The following is a 27,799-nucleotide window of genomic DNA, read 5'->3' as shown; positions in this document are numbered from 1 at the left end:
ATTGTAATGGGAGAACTTTGAAATGCACTTGATTAAACATGCGGCGAAGATCAAAGACGAATATGCAAATTGTGGGGAGTGAAAAGTTTACCGAATTAATTATCATTCAGGCTAAGTGCTTTAAAACAAATATGGGCTGATTAGCACTCTACGATAAGGAACTCGCATCGGTCTCTCTGAACTTCAGCTGTGTGCTCTAAAACAATTACACACGTACTTTCCACGTACGCTACACTTGTGTTCCACAGTTGTCTACTAGGCTACTTGCACTGGCTTTGGTGAAACGTCACTGTTGTGTTAAAGATGTGAGTAAGAAATGTTGGCCTTCTTGCACGTACAAAAAATGTTTACCTATAATCCCAGTTGCTCATGTAATAAGGATGCACATAACTGTTCTCATATCGGAAAAAAAACAAGAACAAGAAAGCAGCTCGTCTCCATGAAGGCAAATGTAAAATAGTCAAAGATTTAGGAAGCCACAATTATTCGTCTGTTGCTCTGAATTGCTAGGTATTCAGTTTATCGCCCTATTACTGTTATGAAGGTATGAGATTATAGGCTACACCTGACAAGGTGGCTTGTACAGCACTTTATCTATCGGTTCACCCAGGGAACTAAGAGCGTAATTGATGACGTATTCAAATATCATATGTGTTTGAATTATAGACATTATTTGCTATTCTTATGAATTGAATTCGGTTTTAATGCCAACCATGGCACAGGTCCACCCATATACAAATACATGTGGGCTGAATGCGGTGGGCACAGAATTACTGATTCTAAAAAAAGAATGTGAAAAAGCAGAAGACTATGCCCAATTAAAAACAAGACCCGACGCAAAATTAAGGTATAAAAGAGAAGAAAACTGGTCCACAGATATTTCAGAGCTGAAGGGCGTTTACTGCGCAAACTCTTTGGGTTACATGTTTGTGGCCACAAAATGCGGTAACGATTTAACAGTTTCTAAGCGCAAATCTGCCAAATACTTGGGATAACCTCCCAAATAAAAAGGCTTTGATGCTGTTGACAGAGGTTAGTTATAATAGGCAACTACAAGACAAACGTTCAATACACTTCATTAAACGTGAATTGGCAGCATTCATCCCGATTCTTTGGTCTTTTGGCTTTGTTTTAATTGTACATCCAGTGCTTACAGTGGTGTAAAATGAAGCTTGTGTAAAAGACCCTTTGATGAGGACAGATCAAACAGAACTGAGACCCCATGTCTTAATCGGACTTCAGCAGACATGGCGTTTTCACAAACGATCCGTTTGCTCGGCTTTTAGCGGGTTTTAGCAGACATTGTACTCAGCAAATTCATTTGGTTGGATGCCAGGTAATCCTGTTTTTGAAATGCTTGCCTGTCGCCTAATCCGTTCATGCTAGTAGACCTCGGAAGTTACTCATGTCTGTGAAGTTGAAAAGTATGGGATCACGTCTTTTTACTGTTGCATTGAAAATAATAAAGAGTAGGTGGTTAAAACTAAGTGTGGGCAAGAGACGAGAGCCTGGTCACGGATGTGTCCTTTGCTCTACCTGGTGGCCTATAGTGATAATAAATGGCAGGCCAAACGTGTTTAACCTGGTACGATTTTAGTTTCACATATTACAGTATCCTACATATCCCACCACACAGATAAAAAACAATTCAATGTTTTTTTTTTTTTTTTTTTATAGGCCTACTTGTTATGAGCTGAATATGTAAAATTAAACGTTGACACTTTTCCATTAACTAGTATACAGGCAAATTAAATGTGTTTACTCTTCAGGGCAGGCCCTGTCCTTGTTTTAGGTGACAATGCTTCACTGCTGTTGTTCAACTCAGGGGGTAATCTGCCCCTCTCTGAAGAGTCTCCCATACAAACTTGTTCCTGTGTTTATACACAGACATGCTGCTGAGTGCTGGGATGTTTGAAGCTGAGTCAGGAACTGGCCTTTTGTTACAGGTCAGTCATTTCCACCAGAGATTGATTGATACGAGCAACATGGCTGATACATTATGTAGGCCTACCGCACCAGCTGCCACAAACAGGTCAGGTGTTCTGAAAAGAGGGGCCAAAGCAATGTTGTGTGTTGCAAGAAGTGGGAATTGCTGAATAAATCCATAGATGTGTTATTGAATGTGCATTAAATATGTATTAGAATGTGAAAACATTGGTGTGGAACTATCCTTAATTATCTACCTATAAATCCTACAGTGCAAACTCCAAGTGCAGACACTGATTTCAGGAGATAAATAGTACATATTAGTTTCTCTTTAATCTGGCAGGTTTGCACACTGCAGTGCTTGGGCTTGCCAGTACTGAGCGGCTAGTTTCTTTCTCTTGAGGTATGTCAATATAAGCAGTCGCTGATTTTGCTTCATTTGCTGCTGTTTTCTAAACAAGACATTAATGAACTAACTCAAATATATGTTTGGTGTAATTTAGAGGATGTATAGCCTCTGGCTATCTTGGTGTGGTGTGGTATGTTTTACACTGACAGATACAGGCATGCAAAGTGCACTGTGGTCTCAGATGCAACACCTCCTGTACACCACCTCCTCAGGCAGTGTGTTACTTTGTGTGAAAGATAGAGAGACTCCCCTAACTGTTGCATACAACAGATGAGTTTTCTACTTCTGTTCCACTGAAAATGAAGTGAAATCAGTTTTATTTTCTTTTGCCATTTCAGAAGAGGAAGAGAGAGAAATTTACCCGAAAGTAGTAACTTGTATTTATTTAAGTTTTGTGAAGTTTTACAATAGGCACTCGGCAAGTAAAGTAACAATAAAAATACAGAACAAAAGGGAATGCAGTATACTTGACAGAATACATATTTCAGGCAACATTGACTGCAACGGATTCAGTACCACTCATTTAGTTTCCATTAGAAAAAACCCACAACAAAAAGACTACAAATTCAAAGTAGCAAAGTAACAAACACTGAGGAACTGCAAGGAGCTTACGAATGCTGAAAATGGTAACTTCTCTGTTGCACTTACGGTGTGACGGAATAGTATTTTTTTTATTTTAGTTCCAGCAACATGGTTTACATCACTGCAGTGAAGAGAAAGATTTGGCAGTAAACTTTTTCAGTCACCGGAGGTTGCATATACAAGTGGTTTGACGTGATGCTGCTACAGTGCTGTCGATTCAGCGTAGCTACGCTCCCTTCTCTTTGATGATAGCCTCAGGAACCATGAACTGCAATACTGTGGACATCCATCCTGTCATCATCTTTGGGGAAGGGGGATGGGGCGATTAACTGATGATAATGATTAAAAGTCTGCATAAACTGGTGCGTTAGAAGACGTGCACCTTGCTCTTCTTTTACACGCCGAATGCAGTAGGGTCTCTATGTAAGGCCGTCCGATTAACTGATGATAATGATTAAAAGTCTGCATAACGGGTGCGTTAGAAGACGTGCATGTCGCTCTTCTTTTACACACCGAGTGCAGTAGGGTCTCTGTGTAAGGCTGCCCGTATCTAAGGCCCTTTGCCACTCGCTTTAAGGTTCGCGGGAGCCTGTAAGGAAATCATATCAATGCAGTCTTGTGTTCGCCGCATGCCACACGCTGCCAAGCGAGACCACCCAGTGAAGTAAGCCGCTACGTCTAACCAAAAAGCAGCATGAAGAGTTCCTTGTCTTAAGCTAATCTGCGCAAATCGTTTTTACATTTCACAGAAATGAGGCAGCATCGTACAAACAGATTTACAGGTCCAGGCCACAGAAATGAGGGGTTTCACTTAGTGTCATTTTGAAAGTTACACTTTATTGTAAGAAAAAAGGCATATAAATAGCTGAACCATAAAAAAGCAACAAGCCAAGAAAGGACAACAATTTGAGGTGTCTGGCTTTGTCATGCAGCATTGAAACGAACGTTTAAGATATTTTTGGATGCCATTTATTTAAGGCACTTGCAATAATGCCAAATATAGCTATGTAATGATCACTAAACTAGACTGAGGGAGCGTACTCTGTCGAGCTGATGATTAACATTGTGACATTTTCTTCAAGTCCAATTAAATAAATTCAAAAGACAAAAAAAACACAATTTCCCAAATATTTAAATCATATAATAACGCCTGATATACTTTAACAATTCAAAGTTGTACAAGTATCACAAAATATTAGCACTGAATATTTATATACAGAAATATTTCCCTCTGGTCCAAACAATAAATAAGGTTCTCCATTTGTTTATCCAGCACAGTGTATGCGTTATTATGAGCCTGGAGAATTGCAGTCTTCAAACCATCACTCAAAGCGTGACATTATCTTACAGTAGATGCCTGCTCACAGGAAGTCAAATGTGACTTTTGAATAAGAATTATGCCCAGGTGAATATTGTGGTATCAGTAAATCGATGTCATTCTCTTTGCTTCAGAGAAACATAATAAGTAATAAAATATAATGACAAAGTAATAAATGGCGAGGGGAAATGACAATTAGTGAGCTAAATGTGGAAATAGTTTAAGAATATTAAATAATACCTTGGAATAAGGACTGTTCCCTTGCTACCTGAACATCTATTCCTAATCTGTGATTCTTTGCAATCTTAATTCCATCCCAGGTGGTTTGTGTACACCATAGAATATATAAAGCCTGTAAAGTACTTTTGTTCAAAAGCTTTCCATGTAGTTTCTTGTTTGTCATGATGGTCTGTCATCAAACATTTTCTTTTGTCATAGTCTGCCCCCTTGTGGTGTACTGCACACATCACCTCCAAGTCTTCATTTTAGATGCAGCACATCATTCAGGTAATTGTTCACTAGAAATTACATCAGAACATAAATGGGAAAGACTGATATATTGTTATATAATTCATATTTTACCAGATTGAAATTTGCCCTTGTCATTTTTAGGATTAAAACAATAATAGCTTGCAAACTTCCATGTTTATTATTTTCTTAACCCAAAGTCATGAGAAACAAAACTACCCAGTTACTCAATGCAAATGAACAGCAAATTCTGGAAACTCAGAGTTGCAAAAAATAAAAATGGAAAAATATCACAGTACTTCAATGCTTGTTTTATCTTCATGGAACAAGTGTGGTGACAGGTCAATGGCTATTGCAGTTTTTACTTTTAAAATAAAAATGAGGACAGGAAAAGTGTGCTTCATGAGTAAATCGAATATATACTGAGGTGTGTGCGTGTGCGTGTGCGTGTGTGTGCATGTGTGTGTGCGCGTGTGCGCGTGTGCGTGCAAGTACTTCGATATATGTGCAATATATACATATACTGTATGCCATATACTTAGACTATACCATTTAAAATTGACTTGAAAATGACATTCAGGTCTGTCACAGTGGGAAGCCAGACAGCGCTGAGGTTCTGGAGGAACAGAAAGGTGAGGACGTCTCAGCGGGGGAGGCTCCGCACACGCGCGCCGCAGGCGGCTCCGCACGCTGTCAGAGCGATCAACTTCCGAGAGCTCGGGAATCCACGGCGAGGAATGGAATGCGGGCCTTGAGTCGCGGGGGACAGGGGGACAGGGGCGTGAATTCAGCTCAATTTTCCCCAAAAAAAAAAAAAAAAAAAAAAAAAACCTGAAACTATCCGTTGACATGAAGGGCCGACTCCCGTGACGGTCCTCAGCATAGCGGCGGTTGTGAGGAGCCCGTTAGCGCCGGTGCTACGCTGGTGACGGCGGCAGCATCGGTGAAGGCATCTTTGGTGACCCAGAGCATTGCGTTCCCCTTCTCATCCTCTTTGCAGTTTTACTCCCGCCATTTTCTCTCTTTCCTTTTTTTTTTGTTTCAGCAGCTCTGTTGAAGCTGCCCCAGGCTACACAGAAGCGGGTTTGGGAAGTAGGGTATAAGGACTGGGGATGGGGCGGAGTAGAAGTCGAGTAAGGGGGAGGGGTTAAAAATCTGTGTCCCAGCCAGAGTTGTCATCTGGAGGAGGGTCGTCATTGTCCTCAGGGAAACTGTCAAAGTTACTCGTGTCCGTTGGTGACGAGACCTGATTGACAGACAAACAGACACAAGTATATTACTTCATTGAGTTGCAGAATAAATGAGATCACTTTAACTTCCATACCCTTTTAAGTGCACAAACAAGTCACAGCTCACCTACCCCAAACCCCCCTGTGGTTCTCCCTGGTCTACTCCTGCACTGTTAGGGTTTTATAAATTGCTCTGGGGAAAAACATGTTGGGCTTCCAAGTAGTGCATCCAACTCAGTCAATTTAGTCCTTAGTTCAGTAATTCCCTGTTCACTCTGTACCTGTGCTGGCACTCCAGTACGGAGGGTGGAAGGTTCTCCTCCTTGTTACTCAAGTGAGACTTTGATCGATTGGGTGGCTGTGATTTTTCTGCATCAGTCAGGCTTCCCACAATAACCTCCCAGCCTTGCTGGTGGATTACAGAGAGAAGAAGCCTCAGATGGCTGCATGCGTTTTGGGAGGACTGGGATACCTGCTGATGTGTGAGCTCATAACTTAACAGAGGACAGTGCAGTCATGTGACAGGCCTACAACTACAACTGGGCATTCTAAATTGGAGAAGAGAGGAAAGCTGAGGAATAAAAAAAAACCTGTGCGAAAAAGAATGCTTTTCTGGGACGGCACAGAACCGAAGGGCTGGTCTGTACTCACAGTGGGGACGATAGGGGGTGTCAGCGTTCCTTTCCGCAGCCCTTCCCAGTTAAAGCCTTCGAACCACCTGTGGGAGCCACACATCGAGACGGGAATCAGTGACACGTGATTGTGGCTCCAGGTAGGGAATCTGATAATGTTCTACCAGCTGTGTTTGACCGCCACAACTTTTCACTGCACTGTCACTTACTTGTGCTTTTGGATATCTTTGACACCGTTTTTCAAGTTTCCCAGTCTTTCAGAAGGATTGTCCCTGGAAGAGGACATTTGTCAGCAAACATGCATCCAATAGCGAGTACTAGGAGGAGAATAATAACTGACTACCGAAATGTTTCATTCTTTTGAGATTTCACTAGGGCTTACCTGCATAGCTTCTTTATTAAGTTGGCAGCATTTTTGGTAATCTTCTTTGGAAATTCAATCATGTCTATGCCTCTCAGTATGATGTTGTATGTTTTCATTGGGTCAGGGCCAGAGAACGGTGGGCTGGAAGGAGGTCAAGAGGAAATCAAGAGTACCATTATAAAAACCCTTCTGGCTTTCTCAGCTTATAGACACCCTGACAAATAGAATTATGCCCAGTTAGCCAAGTACAATAAATCATTTCAATCCAGAATGCATGGAATATATATTTTAATATATGTGAAAACAAGACAAAATTTAACAATAAAATAATACAAAAAAATAATAAATAATATTGCAGTATATACATTTATTCTACCTTTACAACCCCAATATGCATACTGTATATGTTACATAATTTATTGTATGTTTCAGAATCTTTTAATTAAATAATACATATTAATTGACAATGACACTCTCTGTAATTCAGGCATGAAACATGTTTTAAAACATAAAATCTATTCCCACAATTTAGTATTCCATATTCAGATATATATCACTTTTTAAGGGACTGTTACCCAGGTAGAAACATCTAGTGTGAGAATAAGCAATAATGTGCAAACCAACAATCTGATTCTAATCAATATGCCTGAGTTTTTCTTGGAAAATCAAGGTGTGCGTTTACCTGCCGGTCAGAAGTTCATACATGAGGATGCCCAGCGACCAGTAGTCTGCGGAGATGTCATGCCCTTTGTTCAGGATGATCTCCGGCGCTACGTATTCTGGCGTTCCGCAGAAAGTCCACGTCTTCTTCCCGAACCCAATCTTTTTGGCGAAGCCGAAGTCCACCTGAAAAATACGTTCAGAGTCAGAGCGTGCGGGCAAGGGGCAGGGTGGTGTTAAAAACCAAGGTACTGAGGTACTGAGGTTTCTCACCAGCTTAGCGTAGCCTCTGTGATCCAGGATGAGGTTCTCCGGCTTGAGGTCTCTGTAGATGATTCCTTTGGAATGCAGGTAAGCGAACGCTTCCACCACGCACGCCGTGTAGAAGCGGGTCGTTGAGTCTTCAAATGAACCTCTGCAAAGGCAAATTATTTATATTTGTTATGCATCCAAACACTGGGCTGGGACTTGGCTACTAGGAACTGGGTGGATTACAATATGATGCTTTTCCTCAGCACCACCAAGTAGACTTCTGCCTCTCCTTAAAGAGTTAGAGGGACTCACACCTTGGGTGAGGGTTGTTCACTACATACTCTAAATGTGATTCAGTCTTGGTTTCATTTACTAGATTGCAGCAAATAAGGTTATGTAATGCTTTATGTCACTTGAAATGTATCATTCATACCTGTCCCTAAGAATGGTCCATAATTCTCCTCCCAGGCAAGCCTCCATTAGCATGTACAGGTACTTGCTGTCCTTGAAAGTCCTGTACAGTCTGAAAAAGAAGGACGAGAGCTTTTGAACTCACCGCTTCAGAAAACACAGAGGTTTTTCTCCACGGGTGAGTCCTCAGGAAATAAGACAGAGACAAAGAGCGCAAACTCAACACTGACCCACGGACATTTCTTTCGATTCATTCTTCCTCTCATTACCCTCCCGCATTACGTTATTCCCCTTCAGGGGTAGAAGGTGGGCCGGTGTACGATTATAATTGCGGCTGATGTCGTTTAATGATTTGACATTTCAGAGATACGGAGTTCACGCGTGGGCACGATTCTCTCCTCATCCACCCGTCTCTCACCTCCGGGGGCACGCGCTCTCGTACACACCGCGTATCGGTTCATTTCCACATGCTCTCACACCACTTTTTCTCAGCCCGTACCGCTCGATTACACCACTCCTGTTAGTCATTGAAAATTCCGTGTTTCTGGCACCGCCGGACGAAAAGAGCAGCCATTTTGTCACCTTGCGTGGTCGCAATCGCGCTGTACGGTAAATTAGCGCTACGGCTCGGAGCAGCAGTTAGAGCATCATAGCACGGGCTAATGGACTGTGGGTTTGAGTGCGAGCTGGAGAAGAGACGGCCTAGCGGGAGACACTATCCCTCAATTGCCCGAGGAAAGCTCAGGCTGGATCATGGCATACTTTCACAGAAATTAGTGCCTGTAAGGCAAATAATGCTATGGGGCCGTGTCATATGAGGTGCCGGGTGTTTGCTACATAGCACTAGGTGAAATTATTGGAACACTGGGCTGTGGGTCTGACAATCATGGCTGACTCCAAAGTGAGACACTGCAGCTGCTGCCTGTGGCTAAGTACTTTATCTCCGTACAAGTCGTGCCGTAGGGCGATAAATAATTTGGCGATAACCCGGCGGTGACCGCGCCGCGCCGTGCCGTACCTCACGATGAAGTCGGAGTGGGCCTCCTGCATGATCTGCTTCTCCGAGCGGATGTGCTCCTGCTGCCGCGTGTCCACGATGTGGCGCTTCTTCAGGATCTTCATGGCGAACGTCTTCACCTCGTCGCTCTTCAGCTGAACCTGCGGGGGGGACGGACATGGCCAGAGGAGGCCCGTGCATCAGACGCTTTTAAGTTCCACGCGCCGCAGAGGACGTAAACACAGGCCCTGTTAAGATTAGCGTCTGGTCCAGCAAGCTATTTTGCAGATGTGAAGTTCCCTCCTCTAATAGCGTATGACTCATGGTCTATACATAACTCTGAACCTGAGAATGCTTTCACGGTGAGCTGGATTCTTCACATCATGTATCCTTGGGAGCACTGCATGTCAGGGGTCATTCAATCCCTACTATCTAGCAATGCTTCACGCCACTGTGAACACGATGCCTCAGGCGAAAGGCCACTGTTTTTTTATGGGTGCCGCAGTGCTTAAAATAGGCAGGGACAGCTCAGGCGGGGATTCCTCTTTAGGGCAGGCTGCAGGGCTTTTCCAGCTCAGAGCTAGGAAGAGACTCCTGCATTGCACCACTCAGTCTCTCTCTCTGTCTCTCTCTCTCTCAAAGGGCTTCTTGAGCAAATTCTATAGCAGTTTATGTGAGTTTTTGTTTTCCTGCCACCAATATACTTGCTTGGTATCCAACATGAAACATACAACAAATCATAACTGCACTTTGTATTATGCTTTCCTAGGCTGATGTCATCAGATGTATAGCTAATTTTCCCATTTGTGATAAATGCTAACTATACCACATCAACAGAGTGAATAAGATCAAAAGTTTAATATGAATAGATGCCACGTTAAAATTATATAATACTATGAACAATTAAGTCAATTATGATTATATACAATATAAACTTAAATGGGAAAGAGATGTTCAGCATGAATATTCAGTTAAAGATTTGCAAAATCTTTTACAGAATTCACAAAAATTACTGATTAATACAAAACAGAATGATCCAATTCAATATTCTGCCTCGCATTTACTGCACCCCATATAGTGCACCAGTTTTATTAAAATACCTCTAACAAATGTCCTAGATGTGATATGAAAAAGGCAGCTCTTCTACATATGTTTGGTGGATGGTGGAATGACTTTGTATAATATTGCACCCCTGAAAATAATATATATACCACGAAAGGTGAGCTATTTTTAAAAAAAGCAATTATCAGTAGATGGAAATATTGAGGCTTTAAGCTTATAGATAACCTTACAGGCTTTAACGTCCTAATAGAAGACTGAGCTGAACTTAAAAAAATATATATATATATATATATATATATTTCTGTGATATTAATATGTGATGTACTTCAGATTTGTAAAGATGTGATTGATCAGGTTAACTAATGGTTTGCACAAGAGCTGGGGATGGGAGGGATATGGGACAACTGTTATTGTGTTTTGATTTGTAAATACGCAATTGTTGTAGCTAAACAGCTAGCCACACCTGACAGAATATCACTAGTTAACAGCAGTGACATTTCTAACTTCTAAAATAGTTTTGACCTTAACTGATGAAACAGCATTGTGCAATTCACTTCCCAGACTTTCAGTTCAATGTGAAGAATGCCCTCTACTGGCCAGGAGATCTCATGTTTTTTTTAACCATTTTTGCAGGGGTTATATAGGGAGAAGATTACCTCATAGCAGAGATTTTCACATGAAAGAAATGCCTTTTTTAATTTGCTGCCTTTGTTTTTTTTTTTTTTTTTCCTTCTCCCCTAGCTCTAGGTAGGTGCACAGTATCAGCTCAATTTATCTTTTCTGATTGTTTTAAGATAGCGCTCTTGAAAATAATTTACTTCTCTGGACAATGTTCTGAGCGCAGTTATTTACTGGTCCTCTGTGACCGGGGCTTCATCTCATGTCACATGGCAGGATTCCCAGAATCCTCTCTGCTTACTTTGCGGAAAATCAACCTCAAATAGAACGGAGGATGTTTCAAACCTGTGACTGGCGCTGTCACTAAGGAGCCAGATCAAAACAACACTCACATTTTTTTTTAAATCATGCATAGGTCATTACTGCAGCAGTCCAGCTTTCATTTATCATTTGCTAATGTGCTCACTGTGTTATGTTACTCCTTACATATCAAATATGACATTGTATTCTCTCTGCTGTAAACCGTGAATAACCTTATGCCTGATAGGAAATTGAATTGATTCTCTTAAATTGCATTAGCAAAAAAACGTTTCACCTTGGGAATCCCATTTCTTAATTTAATTAATGCTGTGCCCTTGCCTCTTTATTTTTAGCACAGGAAAACCAAGTATTCCACAATGGAAATAAATGACAGAATCTTTTATTAGATAATCTGTGAAAGAGGATTCGAGCCGCTACATTTTAGTTCTTGTCACAAAATCTTGAGTGTGCACTTTGACATTAGCAGGAATCATATCCTCTGTCTAAGCTACTATGTAGCTTATGATAAATTACATAATTTTCCACACATATTTGCAGATACGGCTGACTGGACATTATTCACACAATTTCAGCTGACACTCTGTCCTGACAGTTCTCTCTATCTCTCTCAGAGGATTTCAGCTCTGCAAACTCTACACTCATATAAACTTGCACTATAAATGTATGTGCTTGTGTGTACTGCTATGATGACAGCTCTGATTCTCTTGTGCCCCTAAAACGCAAGTGTGGTCCAGATGAGAAGAATAAAATTAAAGAAACGAAAGGACTAAAGAAAGAAAGCCAGCGAGAAAGGAAAGCGAATAATGAAATGAAAAAGAGGAACGCGATGGAGGTCCTACCAGTTCGACACGGCCGAATCCTCCCACTCCCAACGTGTCGATGATGTTGAAGTCCACCAGCTTGAGGTTGGAGAAGAAGGCGTTCTCCGCTTCGTATCTGCATTTTTTGAGATGGAAGAAGGGGAACTTCTTAAAGGTGTGGATCCAGTAGGTGATGGGGAAGGACAGGGGCGGGGAGGGCGAGGGGAGAGCGCTCTGCTGCTCCCTCTCTTTCCGCACCGGGACCGGAAGAGGCTCACGCATCTGCACCCTCTCTTTGGTCCAACCGAAAAAAAAACTGAAAGTTACTCAACCGCGCCGGTCGAAAGACCCTGGCTTTTGTCCTAAAAAAGACTGCGGTCTTTACAACGCGTGGTTTCTGAATTCAGAATTCTTACGTTTTTTTTTCCTTTCAAGTGCACAACCTACGGAGCTGTAGCAAATGTCCCGTTTCCCTCGTAAAGGTGCAGTAGAGGTGCCACCTCCACTCTACATTTTGAGTGGCGTGCGGAGTTGTCCTCGAGCGGCTGGCAGGAAAAGCCTCCAAAGACCTGGATTCTCCCTGCATGAAGATCAGTCCGCCGGGCCTTTCTGGAACACAGGCTACGTAAACCCGGCCTGGAAGCAGCGGCGTGGACGGAAAGCGCTGAGCAGAAGCGCTTCTCAGGGCTCGGAGCAAGCCGGAGACGGTGACCGCAAGGAGGGAAGAAGCCCCGGCAGGTGTCAGAGCTCGGTGCTGGGACCGGCGATGCCCTCGCGGCTCGAAGCCTTGGATCCAGCCGCGCGTGACAGCCCAGACAGCTCAGCTCCCCAGGATACGCCTGGCTGAGGGTTTTCCCGAATCGCTGGGGGCCACGGTATCGCTGAGAACCCGCGCAGGAGTCAGCTTGCGCCCGCTGCACACAGGGTGAGCCTCTGTGCCAAAACAACCCTGAGTATGTTGACCCCGTGCCTACCGGCCCCTACAAACGCCCCCCGCCCGCCTGAAGCCAGCGGTATTTTTAGCACGCAGACATCGCGTGGGGTTTCGCCCAGTTGCGCACTGCGCCTGCATTTCGAGTGGCCTGCCAAAAGAAAAAAGGAGGGCTCTCGTAATACGAAAGGCCATGCAATTCATTTTCGACCCTTCTGTACAAATCACCGGACGCCTAGTTACACATTGGGCTGGTAGGCCTGTTATGGTTACCTCCCTTTTTCTCTTTTCGTCCTTATTTTCTAACCCCGTCAATTTTTTAACACGGCAGATGTTATTCCTTCAGGTAACATCTTCATTAGGCTTCCTTAATTACAGTAGTGTTATGCATAACAATCTCTTTGGTTCATCGCAACAAGTTCTGATGAATGATTCTGTCTATTTCAGCGATAGTTTATGTTTCCTAATTAAAATCAGATTTTCTGTGGGAAAGTAACACAAGACCAACGACCTTGCATTGTTTTTTCCCCGAACGAGTGTCATTGGAGATTCCGCTTAATCGCCACCGATCAGTAATAGAGCACCGAGCGTTTCCCGTCACACCTGTCTGGTATAAGCCCTGCTTACATAACTGACAGTGCTATACTGGGCTGAACAGCAGGGTGTGGGACCCTCAGTCCCGCTGTACGGTGTGGAAAACTAGGCTTGGGCTGCCATCACTCAGGCCTGAACTTCGAACCTTTTTAGAATTGCTTTTCCTTGGTAACATCATCTGATGTCATGAAAAGGGTATGAAAAGGACCCGGCTTTTATTCTGTTTGACCAGTAAGTAACGTTACCTCTAGCCATGCAGCTAGTGTTGCTAGAAGTCCGGTTTTTGACTGGAGTGTGCGGTTTTCAAATAATTTGTACATGCCCGGTTCGTGGTCCCAACCGGACAATGTAGCATAATGTCCGGCCCAAGTGGTTAATGAGAGAGTTTTAGCGGTAGTTCCTAATGAATTTGCGTGTCTGTGACTCGGTCTGGTACTCGGGGGTGAGTGGGCACGGTTGAAGACAGAGGAGACTTTTTTGATTGTAAGCACAGGCTAAAAGCCTTTAAACTTTGACTTAACTGCAAATCTCATCTTTGCTCATCTTACTTGGAGGAAGAAAGTTAAGCACACATGTATAGTGGGTCCAGGCTTGGGGACATTGCGGGGACAGATTGTCCGGTTGAAGCAGACAAGGACAGGGAAACACATGGGTTGCCGGGAGACGCGGCTGCCAGGGGACGTTGAGCCAGACCCCGGCCTTCGCTCGGTCCTGGCAGAGAGAGATGCTGCCCCCGCCTAACTGACGGGCTGAAGAACCCGACACCACCCCCCTGGGACAGCCAATCACGGCTTGACACAACGTCCCGGGAGACGAGTAACAGGCCAGAACGGGGGCTCGCACCACCCGAGCGCAATCCCAGAAGCCTGGGCAGCGTCACCCGCACTCATGCTGCATCTGACAGCTATTACTATCAGACATTACAGTAAATCTGAGGCATTTACTCAATATAACAGCTATGCACCAACCTCTTTTGTTAATTCTCGAACAATATTTTTCATTACCTTCTGTGACCTCTTGACAAAGTATATCAAATTCTGGGAGAGAAAAAGTGACATTCGCTCATGTTCAGCAAAGCTCAATGGTTTTGGAGAGAAATGGCCAAAATGACAGTTACAGCTCACACAAATGAGAGATCAAATTGCATAATAACACAACCATTGTGGTAGGGGCACCTTGCTTGAAAATACAGCTGCGGGCAGGGTTTGAACCCGTTAATTACCCTGTACTCATAAATCCAACCCACAGCACCAAACAGCTTCCAGAAATCAGGGCAGTTGTTGGCACTGGACACTGCACAGGTCAAAAGAGGATGGCGATGTCAGCACTCAAGGGTGGCATGTTGGGAGGCATGTGGGCATACAGATAATACATCTAATTTTAATCTCTGCCTCAAGGGGAGCTTGAACATAGAGTTCGTTATATTTTGAATAAAACTGTCAAACCTCACAAACCTATAGACTCAGCATCACTACAGCCAGTGGTTTACATAAGGCACATGCTTTGAAAAGTGCAGACAAGTTCCAGACAGCGCTAGCTTGCCTGTAGGTGTAATCGTGGCTGTTTGTTTGGCCGTCACCATAGCAACTGGGTTGACCTTTGACAGGTGACACCTGACTTCCTGTCTTCGCTCTCTGTTCCTTAAGAGGGAAGAGGCCCCAGAGCAGCGTCACGTGAGCGGGGGTAATGCGCCAGCCAGTGACAGCCGATATGCTGAATGATGCCTCCAGAGGGTGGCGTGCTCCTCTCCCCCCAGTCTATATACTGTAGTAATTTTCCATAGGGTCGTGCTCCCCTGCTGTAGGATCGATATGGTTAATGCTATGTTTAACATGTCCCTGTTTGTCTCGGGAGCAGAAGACCTCGGGGACACCACGTGGGCAGAGTGCGGCGCTCTTGGCCGCGGGTTCAAATCTCTCACGGAAAATGTGTATTTTGGCACGGCGCCTCGACGGGGACAAAATCAAGCCCTACAAATGAGTTACCTAACAGAATGTAAAAGCTTAGCCGCCCGTGAAATGGGAAGACATACACAGAGCCCTCCTGATTAGGGGCCTTTTTCTTGCCTCAACAGATACAGGGCAGGTACCGCCACATCCAGAATACATGTCACGAATGCTCACAGAGAAGTTTATAGAAAGGAGAGGTCCGTTCCCCAAAAAAGGTCAAAGCCCCCCTGTTCAAACAGTGCTGTTGTAATGCCGGCCTCTCCTGAAGGGGTGCAGCCGCAATTCAACCAACTCAGCAGCGGCGGGCGTGCCGCGGCGGCTACATTCCGCAAATCTGACACAGTCACTTTCGATATCTCCAGCCGCCGTTGCCGCCGCCTCTCGCGGCTTCAGCTGCACAAATAACCCGGGCGAAGCCTCGACCCGAGCAAAGCTCCTTCCCTCGCGGGTCAGCGCGCAGATGAGGCCGGAGCAGAAGGGGGCACTCGGCCTCCCGTCTGATTAGCGCCGGAAAAAAAAACCGGCGGGGAAGAAATAACAAAAATAACCGTAGAAAGAAAGAGGCAGGCGGCCAGGTGTTAAGCCACAATGCGGCAGTTGACCCCATTAAGTCCCCGTGACCCGGGGTCCCTGCCCGACAGAAAATGCTAGTTTAAGCCCCGAGCGGACCGCGCTGCCCTTGTCCTTGTCGCATTATATTCCTCTCAGTGAAGCTGCCTCGCGTCTGTCTTTGAATGCATTCCTGGGCTTACCGCCGCCTTGGATTTATGAGCTCCGAAATGTGCAGATACTCAAATATCCATTTTTCTGGGTCTTCAGCATTGTGGAAAAGGGCTTAAATTTTTATCACCAAGAATTATGGCTTTAAGGGGCAGGCGGATTACAAGTCAACGTGTCAGTGATTTGTATGGGTATTTCTAACGTGTATATTCACCAGATTCTTACTTTTAAAAATTAAGAGTGATCCAATGACACTATTACTTAATTTGGATACTGTTTTATTACCAATGAAGAGTTAAAAACACAGCATGTCTTTAACATTGTGTGGACAAGCAAACTGCAGTAATTTTTTTTGTTTAAGGATGAATGAGCGAAACAACTCTTTACTCATAGGAATTGTCATCTAATCAAAGACATGATCGCCCCCTAGTGCTTATGGAAGAATTCTGTCATGGGTCAGGCATGTAAGCGTTATGAAGTATAAAACCAAATACGCACGGAACAGCACAATATCACGGCAACCAAAGCAAAGCATGCGCAATTGTGGAGTAAAACCACGTCTTATAGCACTTCCTGCTGTCAATATGATTCCAGGAATTATTTTATGTCATTGTAATACATGATTACCAAAAATGACCAAAACCATACAAAAATATGCTACGCTACAATTTAAAAATGATTTTCTTTACTGCCGTGTCTCTTTGAATCATTCAGCTCAGACTATTTCTCGGTTACAGCCAGCAATGTTTTCCTGTGTGTGTTCAGAGGAAAGATCTATGCTTGATTAATAAGGTGCACCTTTGAGCCTTTAAGAACCTATCTGGGAGAGATGGGAGACTTGCATTTAGACCCAAACACAAGGTCTTGAATGCATAAATGCTACAGCGGTGGTGACTTAATAATCTCCTCCTTGCTCTATTTCTCAGGGCTCTGTCACCCTGCAAATAGCATCAATCAGAGCGATCTCTGCGATCCATGTGAGGCGGTTCATCCCACATTTGTGTCTCATTGAATTGGAAACTCTAATAAAGCAGACAGTCCCTAACAGTTCTTGTGAATTAAGCAATGGTGACATAACCACTCATTATTATTATTATTATTATTATTATTTTACATTTGTCATAGATGAAATGTATTTTTTTTACGTAACAGTGCAGAATGCATGGCTTCCTCTGTGACCCTGTCACAACACTCCAAGGATCCTGCTGCTGTCAAACGTATTTATTTTGACCCTGACCGAAAAGCAGCATGTAAAAATAATCATCTTACATAACTGTCTTTCAAGATAGAATGTCTTCTGTCAAAATGCCAAGTTTAACTATTTGCATTTAGAGAGTTCCCACAACACTGTTTGTGTTGTGAATTAAATCATTAATTACAGCTGAGAATTTAATTGATTTAATTTAAATCGTTCATTTAAAACTAAAAACTACAGTTAGTGCACTAGCTGCCTCCCAACATCACAAATAACACATTATTGGCATGAATTACAGTATTACACTAAGAGTGAATTACACCATAAGAACATTTACATAGGGATATACAGAAGTGCCTATAAAGACCAAGTGCCATAGGAGCATTGTCCTTGAAGCGTTGGCTTGGCTGCTCAACAGCCAATCAAGAATGTGGATCACAAGGTTGGCACGACTTGGGAAATCCTCCAGCGTTGCCACATATAGACGCTGTTTATGCCAAGAGATTCTCAGAACGCTGGCACGTGTTCTGCCGCACCGGACAGCTGTCCCCTTTCAGGTTAACCAACCTTCTTATGTGTGAGGTGGGTGCTGTCGGGTACAACTTGTTCAGACCGTGGACTCACAGGGACACAGGTGCACACAGCCCTTGCACAGGATTGATGCTCAAGTCTTTTCTCTTCCCTTTCACCACAATAAACTACGGTGCTGCAGCTATCTAGGGCAGATGTTTTCCATACCCTATGTCACAGTGAGTGGCCGTGCTTGACAGCAGCACACCACTTTTTTAAATTCCGGACGAGGGAATGAATCACATGTTCTACATTCACGAGCCAGTTATGCCCTCAGAAGAGTACAATTCAATGGCGTATCACCTAAAAGGCACCCTACAATGGCATGACCGCCATTGCAGCCCAGACCCCTCTGCCGAGCTGTACGTGAGACCTTTTCACAGAAATGTCCCCTAAAGAAAGACGAAAAAATTTGCCTATGAAACACGACATGTTTTTGTACCAAGGAAAAATGAAAAATGTCTACACTCGGGTAGTTTCTACACTCGGGTAGTTCTCAGAGGGCTAAGAGAACTAAAGATGGGCTCATGGCTTAGAGCAAGGTTACTGCTGCTTAGGTTCCTATGGATATTTCACCCAAAGCAACCACTTGCATAGCACAGCACTTACGTAGAAGGGCGTCTTTATTTGTTGTAGTTTTAAATGTCAGTGGAATTAAACAATGCATGTAAATGGGGAATAATGGATAAGAGGAAAACCAAAGAGGTTTATGACAAGAAATGAAACTAGTTAAATTAACACTGATAATAATCTATTTCAATATTAGGAGCACGTGAAGAAAACAAATAACCTAACAAATCACCTAGCTGTACTTTAACAATGGCTTTTTCCCACTTTTTGCCACAACTAGGTTTGACATAAGTTCACTTCACACCACTGAAAACACTTATTCTAAGAGTGCTACCATGCTACATAATTAGCATTATATAGCATTACATTACATGCACTATAATTATTGCAAGCCAACTTACAATTAGAAACATGGCTAATTAGCTGCAAATAATATTTTCCAACCTTCCAAATCTAATTTGCTCGCAGAATAACTAGAAACATCCGCTTGTGTTCTAACTAGCTCAATTAGCTATTTAACTATAAGTTATCTATGAAAGAAACAGTGTGAAAAGATCCAACTAGCATCCGTCAAAATAAGCAATGTTCTCTAGGGCCAAATAGTAGATCTGAGCAGGATCTGGTGTGACTTTGGAAGCCAAATGCCTTTCAGTGTCCTGACAGTGCAAAAACAAGGGAGCAGTAATTTAGCCCAGAGACCCCTGTGTGAGGAAATGAAAGTTGGCACATCCTGGCCGGACTCGATGATGGAAAGGTGGCTAGTGTCACCTCTTGACCACATGACTCCTCCCCCTTCAGAAAGAATGCCAAGCTGTTTATCATCCTCCACATGAGCATTGTTTTTAACATGCAAACATTGTTTAACAATGTTTAACATCCATATAAAGTATGTGACAGCTCTGTGTGAACATAGGTAATTACCAGTTTGCTGTATTGCTTTTTCAAAACTCAAACACTATTTGGTGGGCCATAGACTACGGTAGATGTTTAGAGTAGAAAAGGAGGTTTAATTCATCAGCGGCAAAAGGCAGCACACATGCTAAGCATTCCTTGTTATGTCAAAAAGACTAAATCACTCACTAGGCCCAAAAAGGAAGCTGTGTTTCATCTCCGGGTTTGTTTACTTATAGACATGGCAGGGGAGACAGCGAGCTGAATGTCTGGTATGCTTCGACACAGGATGCGGAGAAAGGATTCCGTTTTGTAAATAAGAAGATGTGCAGCAGAGTATATTCATTTCCATCAGTTCAGAGCTCAGTGACCTGAAGTTTTTTTTAGACAGGGAACCACTTTACGTAATGTGCTCTGTTATTAAACTTTCATGAAACTTTTATGGCCGTGGAAACACTATGGCCTTTGTTTGGTTAGTTGAAGGTATATTAGTAACCCAGGAATTACTGTGAACCCAGCGTGGATGTGCTTCATGGCTGCACTATTTTGCCATTATGTGAGCCTGCCTGTCAAAGGAACAGACTTCCCATGATGCAATGCTGAACTGCAGGTATTATTGATCGCCAGCAGATTTCACCCCAAGCACAGTCTAAGCGCTAGGGCTGCACACAGCTAACGAGAACGCAGTAAAACTACATCCGGCCCAAACGACCGGGAGAACCCTGAGCCGCCGACGTCGGTTGACGGTTCGTCATGGCAACAACAAACGGTCGCGTGGAGTAGAGGCGCACGGCTGGGTGAGGAGAGGTAAAGAATGCCTGGATCGTGACCCGCATTTGCATTGGGTATTTACATGGCCTCCTCAGCCCTTTCACTAGGCCCTGTAACACACAGCACATGAGTAGAGACAGAAAGCCCGGGCCACTAATTCCCCCTTCGCTCTCTCTGCACTATTTTGCATGGTCTTTGTCCCTCAGATGTGGACTCTTTAATCATCTCAAGGGCTTGTCAGGAATATATGGCCATTGGGTTTTGCATGCGATGATGATAAAGCCCGTCTCCCTTTCAGACATGGTTAATGCACACAGAGCCCATTGTGTACTGCGGGATATATCCGAGGGCTTGGTAAAGAGGCACCAAATGAATGGTAATTTACTGAATTCAAATGTTTGAATAACAACAGGGAAGTAAAGTTTAAATACAGACCAAAAAAAATCCAGTAAAGAAATAAGTCAAAAATAGAAGATCAATGCATATCTTATAACATACAGCAGTATGTAATTGAAATAGTGAACAGCTAAAGCCAAATGCCATCTGTAACTTAGAGCACATAAAATCTACTTTTCCATGCAAGGCCAGTTATAGTTAACATAGCATTGAATATTATCACTGTTATTCACTGTAACCGACTTTGCTAAACTGAATTTTCAAGGAAATGAGAAGAATTATTAACACGTGGATAAATCATAGTATAAAGTATCAAGTAACCACTTTGTGCAAAGGCAATGCGAAAAGAATATCTATTATACAATTACCATGTTGAACCACCAGAGGGTGCCCTAGGATTATATATATTCTGAAGGAAGGCAACAATACATTTGTTTAGAAAGCAAAAACAACATGTTAACGTGTTCTACATTTTGTCCGACTAATATAAATTATCTGAACACCTGCTTTTTAAACATCAATTCTATTTATAAGTGCAGAGTCATTTACAGAGGGATTCAATGTTTTTTGTTTGCTGGAATCTTCGAGTTGTATTCACCATCTAATACTGAAAAAGAAAAAGGACTTCCAATACTGCAATGCCCCAGTCAATCATGAGCACAAACCTTCGACGGCCTTCCATGAAGTGATGCGATCGATCAAGCTGCAGAGACTAATAACGGCGGCGAGGACTGGCAACGGGCTCTCTCGAGCACTGCTGCGAAGGCTACGGCGGTCAGACCGGTGTCAGTGACAAAAGAGTGATGGAACAATTGGACACATCAGGAGTTCATAGCTGCCACCCCCCGCCCCCCCTCCACCTCCCCTCAAAAGAATCTATCTCTTCCCGCTCTGTGCGTGTGAAGATATTTTCTCTACCAGTAGCAGGGAGATCGATCGAGTGCTGCGTACAACAAGGGTCACGACCCCCACAGCCTGGAGCAAATACAGCGCAACCATAAAATTACCTCCCCGCTCCTCTGGTGCAGCATATATCGCAGCGCTCCACAAATATGAGACCGGTTTTGAGCTCAAAATGGCTCCCCCTCTAATTCAGCAAGGCCTTTTGTGGCTTTCAATAATCAGTGAGTGCATGTCTTCTGGGGTTTTTTTCTTTCTTTTTTTTTTTTTTTTGATTGCTAACATTCAGTTTCCTCAGTCAGAGCACGGTGCCTTGGAATGTAATGATTCCTGATTAGATTGTCTGATTCTTTCTTGTTAAGTGCAGCCATGTGAGTCTGCCCACTTTTTTTTCCAGGGCTGACTTGCTTCTGGAGAATCTTTCAAATGTCAATCAACATTTGTCCTTAATTTGGACCTGTGCTCTTCAACTTGAATGTTCTTCAGTCACCAAAATGAACTTGCCAATTTGTGTTCGCAAAGAAAAAAAAAAAACTTAATTTAATCATGTCTCAAAGTTAAGCACAACTGTTGATGTAATCCTGGCCTGTTTCTTGTCCCAGACACTGAGTTGACAGCAGTCAGCACCTAAAGGCACAAATGAATCAGCTGGCCTGAATGGTTTACATGAAGATCTCACCTCATGGATGAAAGACCAACATGGCAATGGAAGCTTTTCCCAAATTTACAAATGAAGAGCAGTTAAAAACAGTCATGTTGGATGACTTTACATCCTGTTTAGACTGGGAAGAAACAGAAGGACTTGCTAAAATAGAAAGCAGCTTGCGTAAAATTTCTGCAGTTGTGTAAACTGCCTTTCGAAAGCCAGAAATGGGCTAATCTAATATGGCCGCCGCAAAAAAATCCCCACAGATTTCTGTCTAAAACTGACTCATGGCCCGAACACAAATTACAAAACAGAGTGACGTTTCATACCTCACTGCATTAACGCATTCAAGTAAGTGGATCTCTTCATTTTGGCAAAAACATACAGTCATTTTATTTTCCTTCCCTTATCTACAGGAAAGCCATGTCAGCACAGATAATAATAACCACGAGGTCAAGGACGGCCAGTCCGGCAACAAGCATTCAGATCAAGTTAAGGTCCACAGAGACAAATTTATTAAAGCACCGCCTGGACCGTCCTAGCACAGCACATACCGCCATTCATCACGATAGTATTAATGACCCCATTTTGTGAGCGATTAGCATGTTTGTAATTATTGAGGCGTCTGACAGGGTGCCTGGACATGTGAGTGTTAGTGTCTGTGCAGATTGTATGCGTATGACCTTTCAAACAGAACACTCATAAAATGAGCTGAAGTATCCATTTTAAAATGAAGGAAAAACTGACTTCACTTCTATTGGCAAAGACACGTGGGAATGTCCGTGTCCCTGGCGATAGAGAAGCTGGGGAGAGGAACAATGATAAATCCCATAATTTTCCCATCTCACAGATCTGACCGCCGGGAAAGACAATCCGCCATGGAGTCTCTCCCGTCTCCACTTCCGCAAAGCCCTGTCGTCAGGATGTACCTTAGCCACAGCTGTCAATCAATCAATTAAATGAAATTACATTTGACACAGGGCCCAAAAAATAATTATCTCAGGGCATCTCACGGATCACATTCCGTGTAATCAATTTACGAGATGTCTTACAGGAAACTGACACACAGGAAGGTATGGCAAAATGACATAAACAAATATATGATTTTTTTAAAAAGTTAAAATGATAAAATGATTTCAGCTATATGGAAGCTCTGTGCATCCTATCAAGGGTAAAAAGAATTTGCCCTCAACAGAATGCAAAAGCAGGCATACAAAACCCCCCCCGGCCACCTAGTGGCAGTCAACGATAAGACGTCAGTAAAGTCTTTGATGAGCTCATTTGCAAGCCTGTTTCGGACTGAGACTGCTGCTGCACAGACAGAGACAGGGACTTACTTTGCTTTGGCCCCGGCATCCTCATAACCTTTGTTGGAAACATCTTCCAGGCCTCCGATCAAGTGTTTAAAAGAGCTGAAAAAAGAAAGAAACACAAGAAAGGTCACAACATTAAACCCACAAGCCAAGAAGACTTTTATGCGCAAGCTGTACCACACACAGATCTAGTCACACATTTTAAACTGCAGCAGTGCACTACGTAAGCAGGGTTAGTAAACTACTCAACACAACTACATCATTTGTGATTCAATGTCTGGGTCCTTATTACATTGCTAGGACATCTAACCTTTAGACAACTACATCATTTGTGATTCAGTGTTTGGGTCCTTATTACATTGCTAGGACATCTAACCTTTAGACGACTACAGCATTTGTGATTCAGTGTTTACTTAGCAAAGAAATCTTACATTAAGGGAAGCTAAAACACAAACAAAATCCAGGTTCCAGACCAGCCCAATTAAAGATGTGAGTTCACTCAGGTACATATTTACCGGTTAAAAATACAGCAATGTATTATTTACAGAAAAACCTCTTATGTGCTGTTTGATTCCAACTGCATGCATAATTTCAGTGATTTTATTTATTCTGACCCGTGCATGTAAATACCAGTATAAATCTGAAACTGCTACAGTCAGTGGAACTATCATGGAGAGGAGATAGTTATGAAAGTGCCTTCATCTGTAATGGAATATTAATCTTCAGCTTCAACCTCTCAGAATTATAAGATGCATGGTAGAACTAAAGTCATGCTTGCTCTAGTTCAATGGGAAAAATATTGATGTTCTACAACTGAACAGATTTCATAATCAAAAAGAAATTATATTTTAGACTAAGCCAGATGATGATATATGTAATGTTTTTAGAGATACATATCCATATCTCAGACTCAAAAATTACATCTGTTTTTCAGGTTACTGAAAGGTCAGTAAGCACTGACACGGCAACACATTTAAACTTTCAAAGCTTTTCAGAAATAAATGGATAAAACTGAGTTAATTGTAATTTATGAAGTTTTTATAATAACAAGGGAATCTGGCAGATAAATTAATGAATGGCTCTCTGATGTTGATTTTAATCACCCGAGTCACAAAACATAAACACGCAGCTTGGAGAGAGAGAGAGAGAGAGAGCGAGAAGCCCACACAGGCATTTTTCACAATCATAGCGCAATCACGGGCAAATAAATTTCCGAAATGGAGACGAGGCTAATGCGGACGGTGACACGACACAAGAGCGATGCGTCCGTTTGTCCCTCCGCGTGGGAGCGGCTGCCTCGTCGAGGGCCCTCTTGTGCTTTTTTAGCCTGATGTTCAGAGCCATCTGTTCCAGGCCACCGCAGAGAGAACGCCAGAGACCGAGAGCTCCGATTACCATACCGCATTACCGATATAAGGGCAGGTCAGCGCGCTTTCTGAAACGCTTCATGGCTGAAAAACCCGTCTGCGAAATGATTCTCAGCCTCCCTCCCACCTCGCTGGCTGTGGCCTCATCTGTTTCCAGCCGGATCAGTGCAGCTGGAATGAGAGCAGCCTCCTGCTCCTCTCTCGAATAAGCTTTCAGCAGAGCTCTTACCACCCTCTCAACACCGCCAACTCCTCTCCCTGCTTTTTTTTTATGTCATATGTGATATTAATTCACACCAGCCAGACAATTCATCACACTGTACAACAGTGACATGGCAATCATACATATGTATATATATAGATAGATAGATAGATAGATAGATAGATAGATAGATAGATAGATAGATAGATAGATAGATAGATAGATAGATAGATAGATAGATAGATAGATAGATAGATAGATAGATAGATAGATAGATAGATAGATAGATAGATAGATAGATAGATAGATAGATAGATAGATAGATAGATCATATATACACACACATACGCAGGCATGCATGCACGCACACAAGCACGCACACAGCGTTATGATGTTTATTTGCCAAATATTTATTCAAAATAATCACTTGCTGACACCTTGCAGGCTTATTGGCAAACATCATGAGCTTAGCCCAATCGATGCAGTATCTGAATTTACAAAGACAAAATGAGGTCCCAACAGGAAATGTTGTAGATTGGCAAACACAAGACAGAGTTTGTCCAAATTTCCATTTCATCTCTTTGGAGTGATACGTTCCTGTATGAATGGCACAACGATTTACACAGAGCTGATATCGCAAATGCAATGCACTGGAATTTTTTGATCCAATCAGTGTTCCATGTAACTATAACATGCCCCTTGGAAAATGGAAAATAATGTTGGAAGGAACAGAAAGATTCATTAGCTTGGTGGATGCAATTACACTGAGACAATACTGAGGTCAATTTTCTGTCACTTAAAATGAGCAGGTATTTTTATTTTTTGAAGATCCATCATTTTTTACGGTAATGGAATATTGACACAGTAAATGGAACAAAAAACGTATCTTCTGTTTCTTGTGCTATCTGTGATATTGTATGGAACATTATTATGACTGAAAAGTTGACAGTCAATGAGGAACTGCTGAATGCGTTCTTAAATAGTCTCAGTTACACCCATGCTATGCATTGATAAAATGGAAGGACTCTCACTCCTCCTAATGGTTTATAACCCTATTCCATGTGAGAACCATTTTAAAATAAATATATAAATTAACCTATTGGGCCAGTTTCCTTCCTGAAGAGTAGCTGTGTGCACACGCGTACTTTGTGTTAAGATATTCGACAGTTTTAACTGAACCATTCTGATGCTAAAAAGCAAAAGAGGTTATACAGCAGGCAGAGACGAACGTGGCAAAGCTACTCAGTAGGAGTGATGGGAAATAAATTATGCTGTCACAGCACTACCAGCCACTTATTTCAGCTTCTTTCAACTGAGTCAGCTGCTGAGACCGTCAAGCTTCTTTACATTTTTCAGAAGATAATGTTGCCAGCACTGATGGCATTTTACTCAAAAAGTGTGAAAAGCCATTCATTTTGCTCCCTTGCAGTTGCTGGTGCTAACTAGCTGTGCATTTAGACAGAGAACGTGCTAAACACTGAGTCCTCAGACGCCCCATTATTTGTTCACACTTAAACCGCGTCGATCTTCTTTGTAGAGCTGAAGCGCACCATTATAAGGGCCCTATTACAGTGGGCTGCAGAGTTTCTATTAATTACACCATAACAGTGAGAAACTGACAGCCGAGATTACATTTGAGAAGGCAACCTCATTATGGATTATGTGAACACAGAGTTAATTATTCTGCAGCGACAGGTTTCAGATGTGTGTCTGATAACATCAACTCTAAGAGCTAATAAATAATTACTTCAAATGGAAATGACTTTATGATAAATGTACATGCCCTACTTGCCATTTAATTCTTAGTACTGTACATATATTTTAATAATACATAACTGACCTTTTATTGGATTTGTGCCAGTTTTAGGTGAAGTAATATAATTGGTGCATTCATATTCACTGTGCTGCCCTTTCTCATAAACATCTGCTCTTTAGTGTAATTTCAAGTTTAAATGTGCAACACACTAAACTGCATATATGGCTATATATAGGGCTATCGGCCACATATAGGGCTATCTGCTGAGAAAGTGTTTGAATGATTGTAATAATTTGAATTGAGATTTTCAAAGGCAGGCAATGATATAGGCTATGGCAGCCAGTTCTACGTCTGTCAGTTACATTCTCTCCTGATAAGAGCCTAAGAACAAGCTAAGTGATTGGGAAAAAACCTGGGAGCAGCACCTTTAACTGCGGTGTAAAACACTTCTCTGCTGTATCACGGTGAAAAATGTATAAACAATTTCATTTTCTTCTTCATTCTGTGGCGTGTTCTGCTGGCAAGCCTCCACAAGCTTCAGTCAGTTTGTGTTATCGCTTAATTCCCACAGATCTGGCACCCGTGACCCTCCCGGTGAACGGCAGCGCCGCAAAGGTCGCACAAATCAAATAATCACCGGCGCAGCGACAGCATCGGGACACGGCAAGCTCAGCGAAAACAAGCGGGCTTTAATGGAGAGCGTCATAAACCTCTCAGCCGGACGCTACGATAAAACAAATGACCGGGTTCCCGGGGACAAACGGCTCCCTCCACAGCCCCCCTCCATGGAGGAATTCCTTTTTTTAGCACCGCCGCGGAGCCACTCGATTCTGACGCTCGTGCAATTGCGCCTACGGAGTGAAGAAAGGACACAAGCCGCAAGCGTCTGCATGCAAACAAACCAGGCCTACCTGTTCTACCACACAAGGTGACTTTACATAACTGCTGCCCTACTCACCAGATAGATAGCTAGCTTGCT

General features: G+C 42.8%; 1 protein-coding gene across 2 annotated transcripts in view; it reads right to left on the bottom strand.

The window, feature by feature from the left end:
• Positions 1-2,703: 2,703 nt before the first annotated feature.
• The window catches only part of prkg1b (protein kinase cGMP-dependent 1b), a 120,776-nt gene continuing 95,680 nt past the window's right edge, over positions 2,704-27,799 (bottom strand). For both annotated transcript variants that reach the window (XM_035406191.1, XM_035406190.1), the window contains exons 9-18: positions 23,520-23,594; positions 12,089-12,185; positions 9,270-9,409; positions 8,274-8,363; positions 7,862-8,003; positions 7,611-7,774; positions 6,947-7,069; positions 6,774-6,836; positions 6,584-6,650; positions 2,704-5,949 (exon numbers count right to left, since the gene is read on the bottom strand). In XM_035406191.1, coding sequence (XP_035262082.1) covers positions 5,851-5,949; positions 6,584-6,650; positions 6,774-6,836; positions 6,947-7,069; positions 7,611-7,774; positions 7,862-8,003; positions 8,274-8,363; positions 9,270-9,409; positions 12,089-12,185; positions 23,520-23,594 — 1,060 coding nt within the window. In that variant the 3' untranslated portion in view covers positions 2,704-5,850. The remainder of the gene's footprint in view (positions 5,950-6,583; positions 6,651-6,773; positions 6,837-6,946; positions 7,070-7,610; positions 7,775-7,861; positions 8,004-8,273; positions 8,364-9,269; positions 9,410-12,088; positions 12,186-23,519; positions 23,595-27,799) is intronic.

This window comes from Anguilla anguilla, chromosome 2 (genome assembly GCF_013347855.1).
Source record: "Anguilla anguilla isolate fAngAng1 chromosome 2, fAngAng1.pri, whole genome shotgun sequence".
NCBI classification, from domain to species: domain Eukaryota; kingdom Metazoa; phylum Chordata; class Actinopteri; order Anguilliformes; family Anguillidae; genus Anguilla; species Anguilla anguilla.
This window is presented reverse-complemented; position numbering and strand designations above follow the sequence as displayed.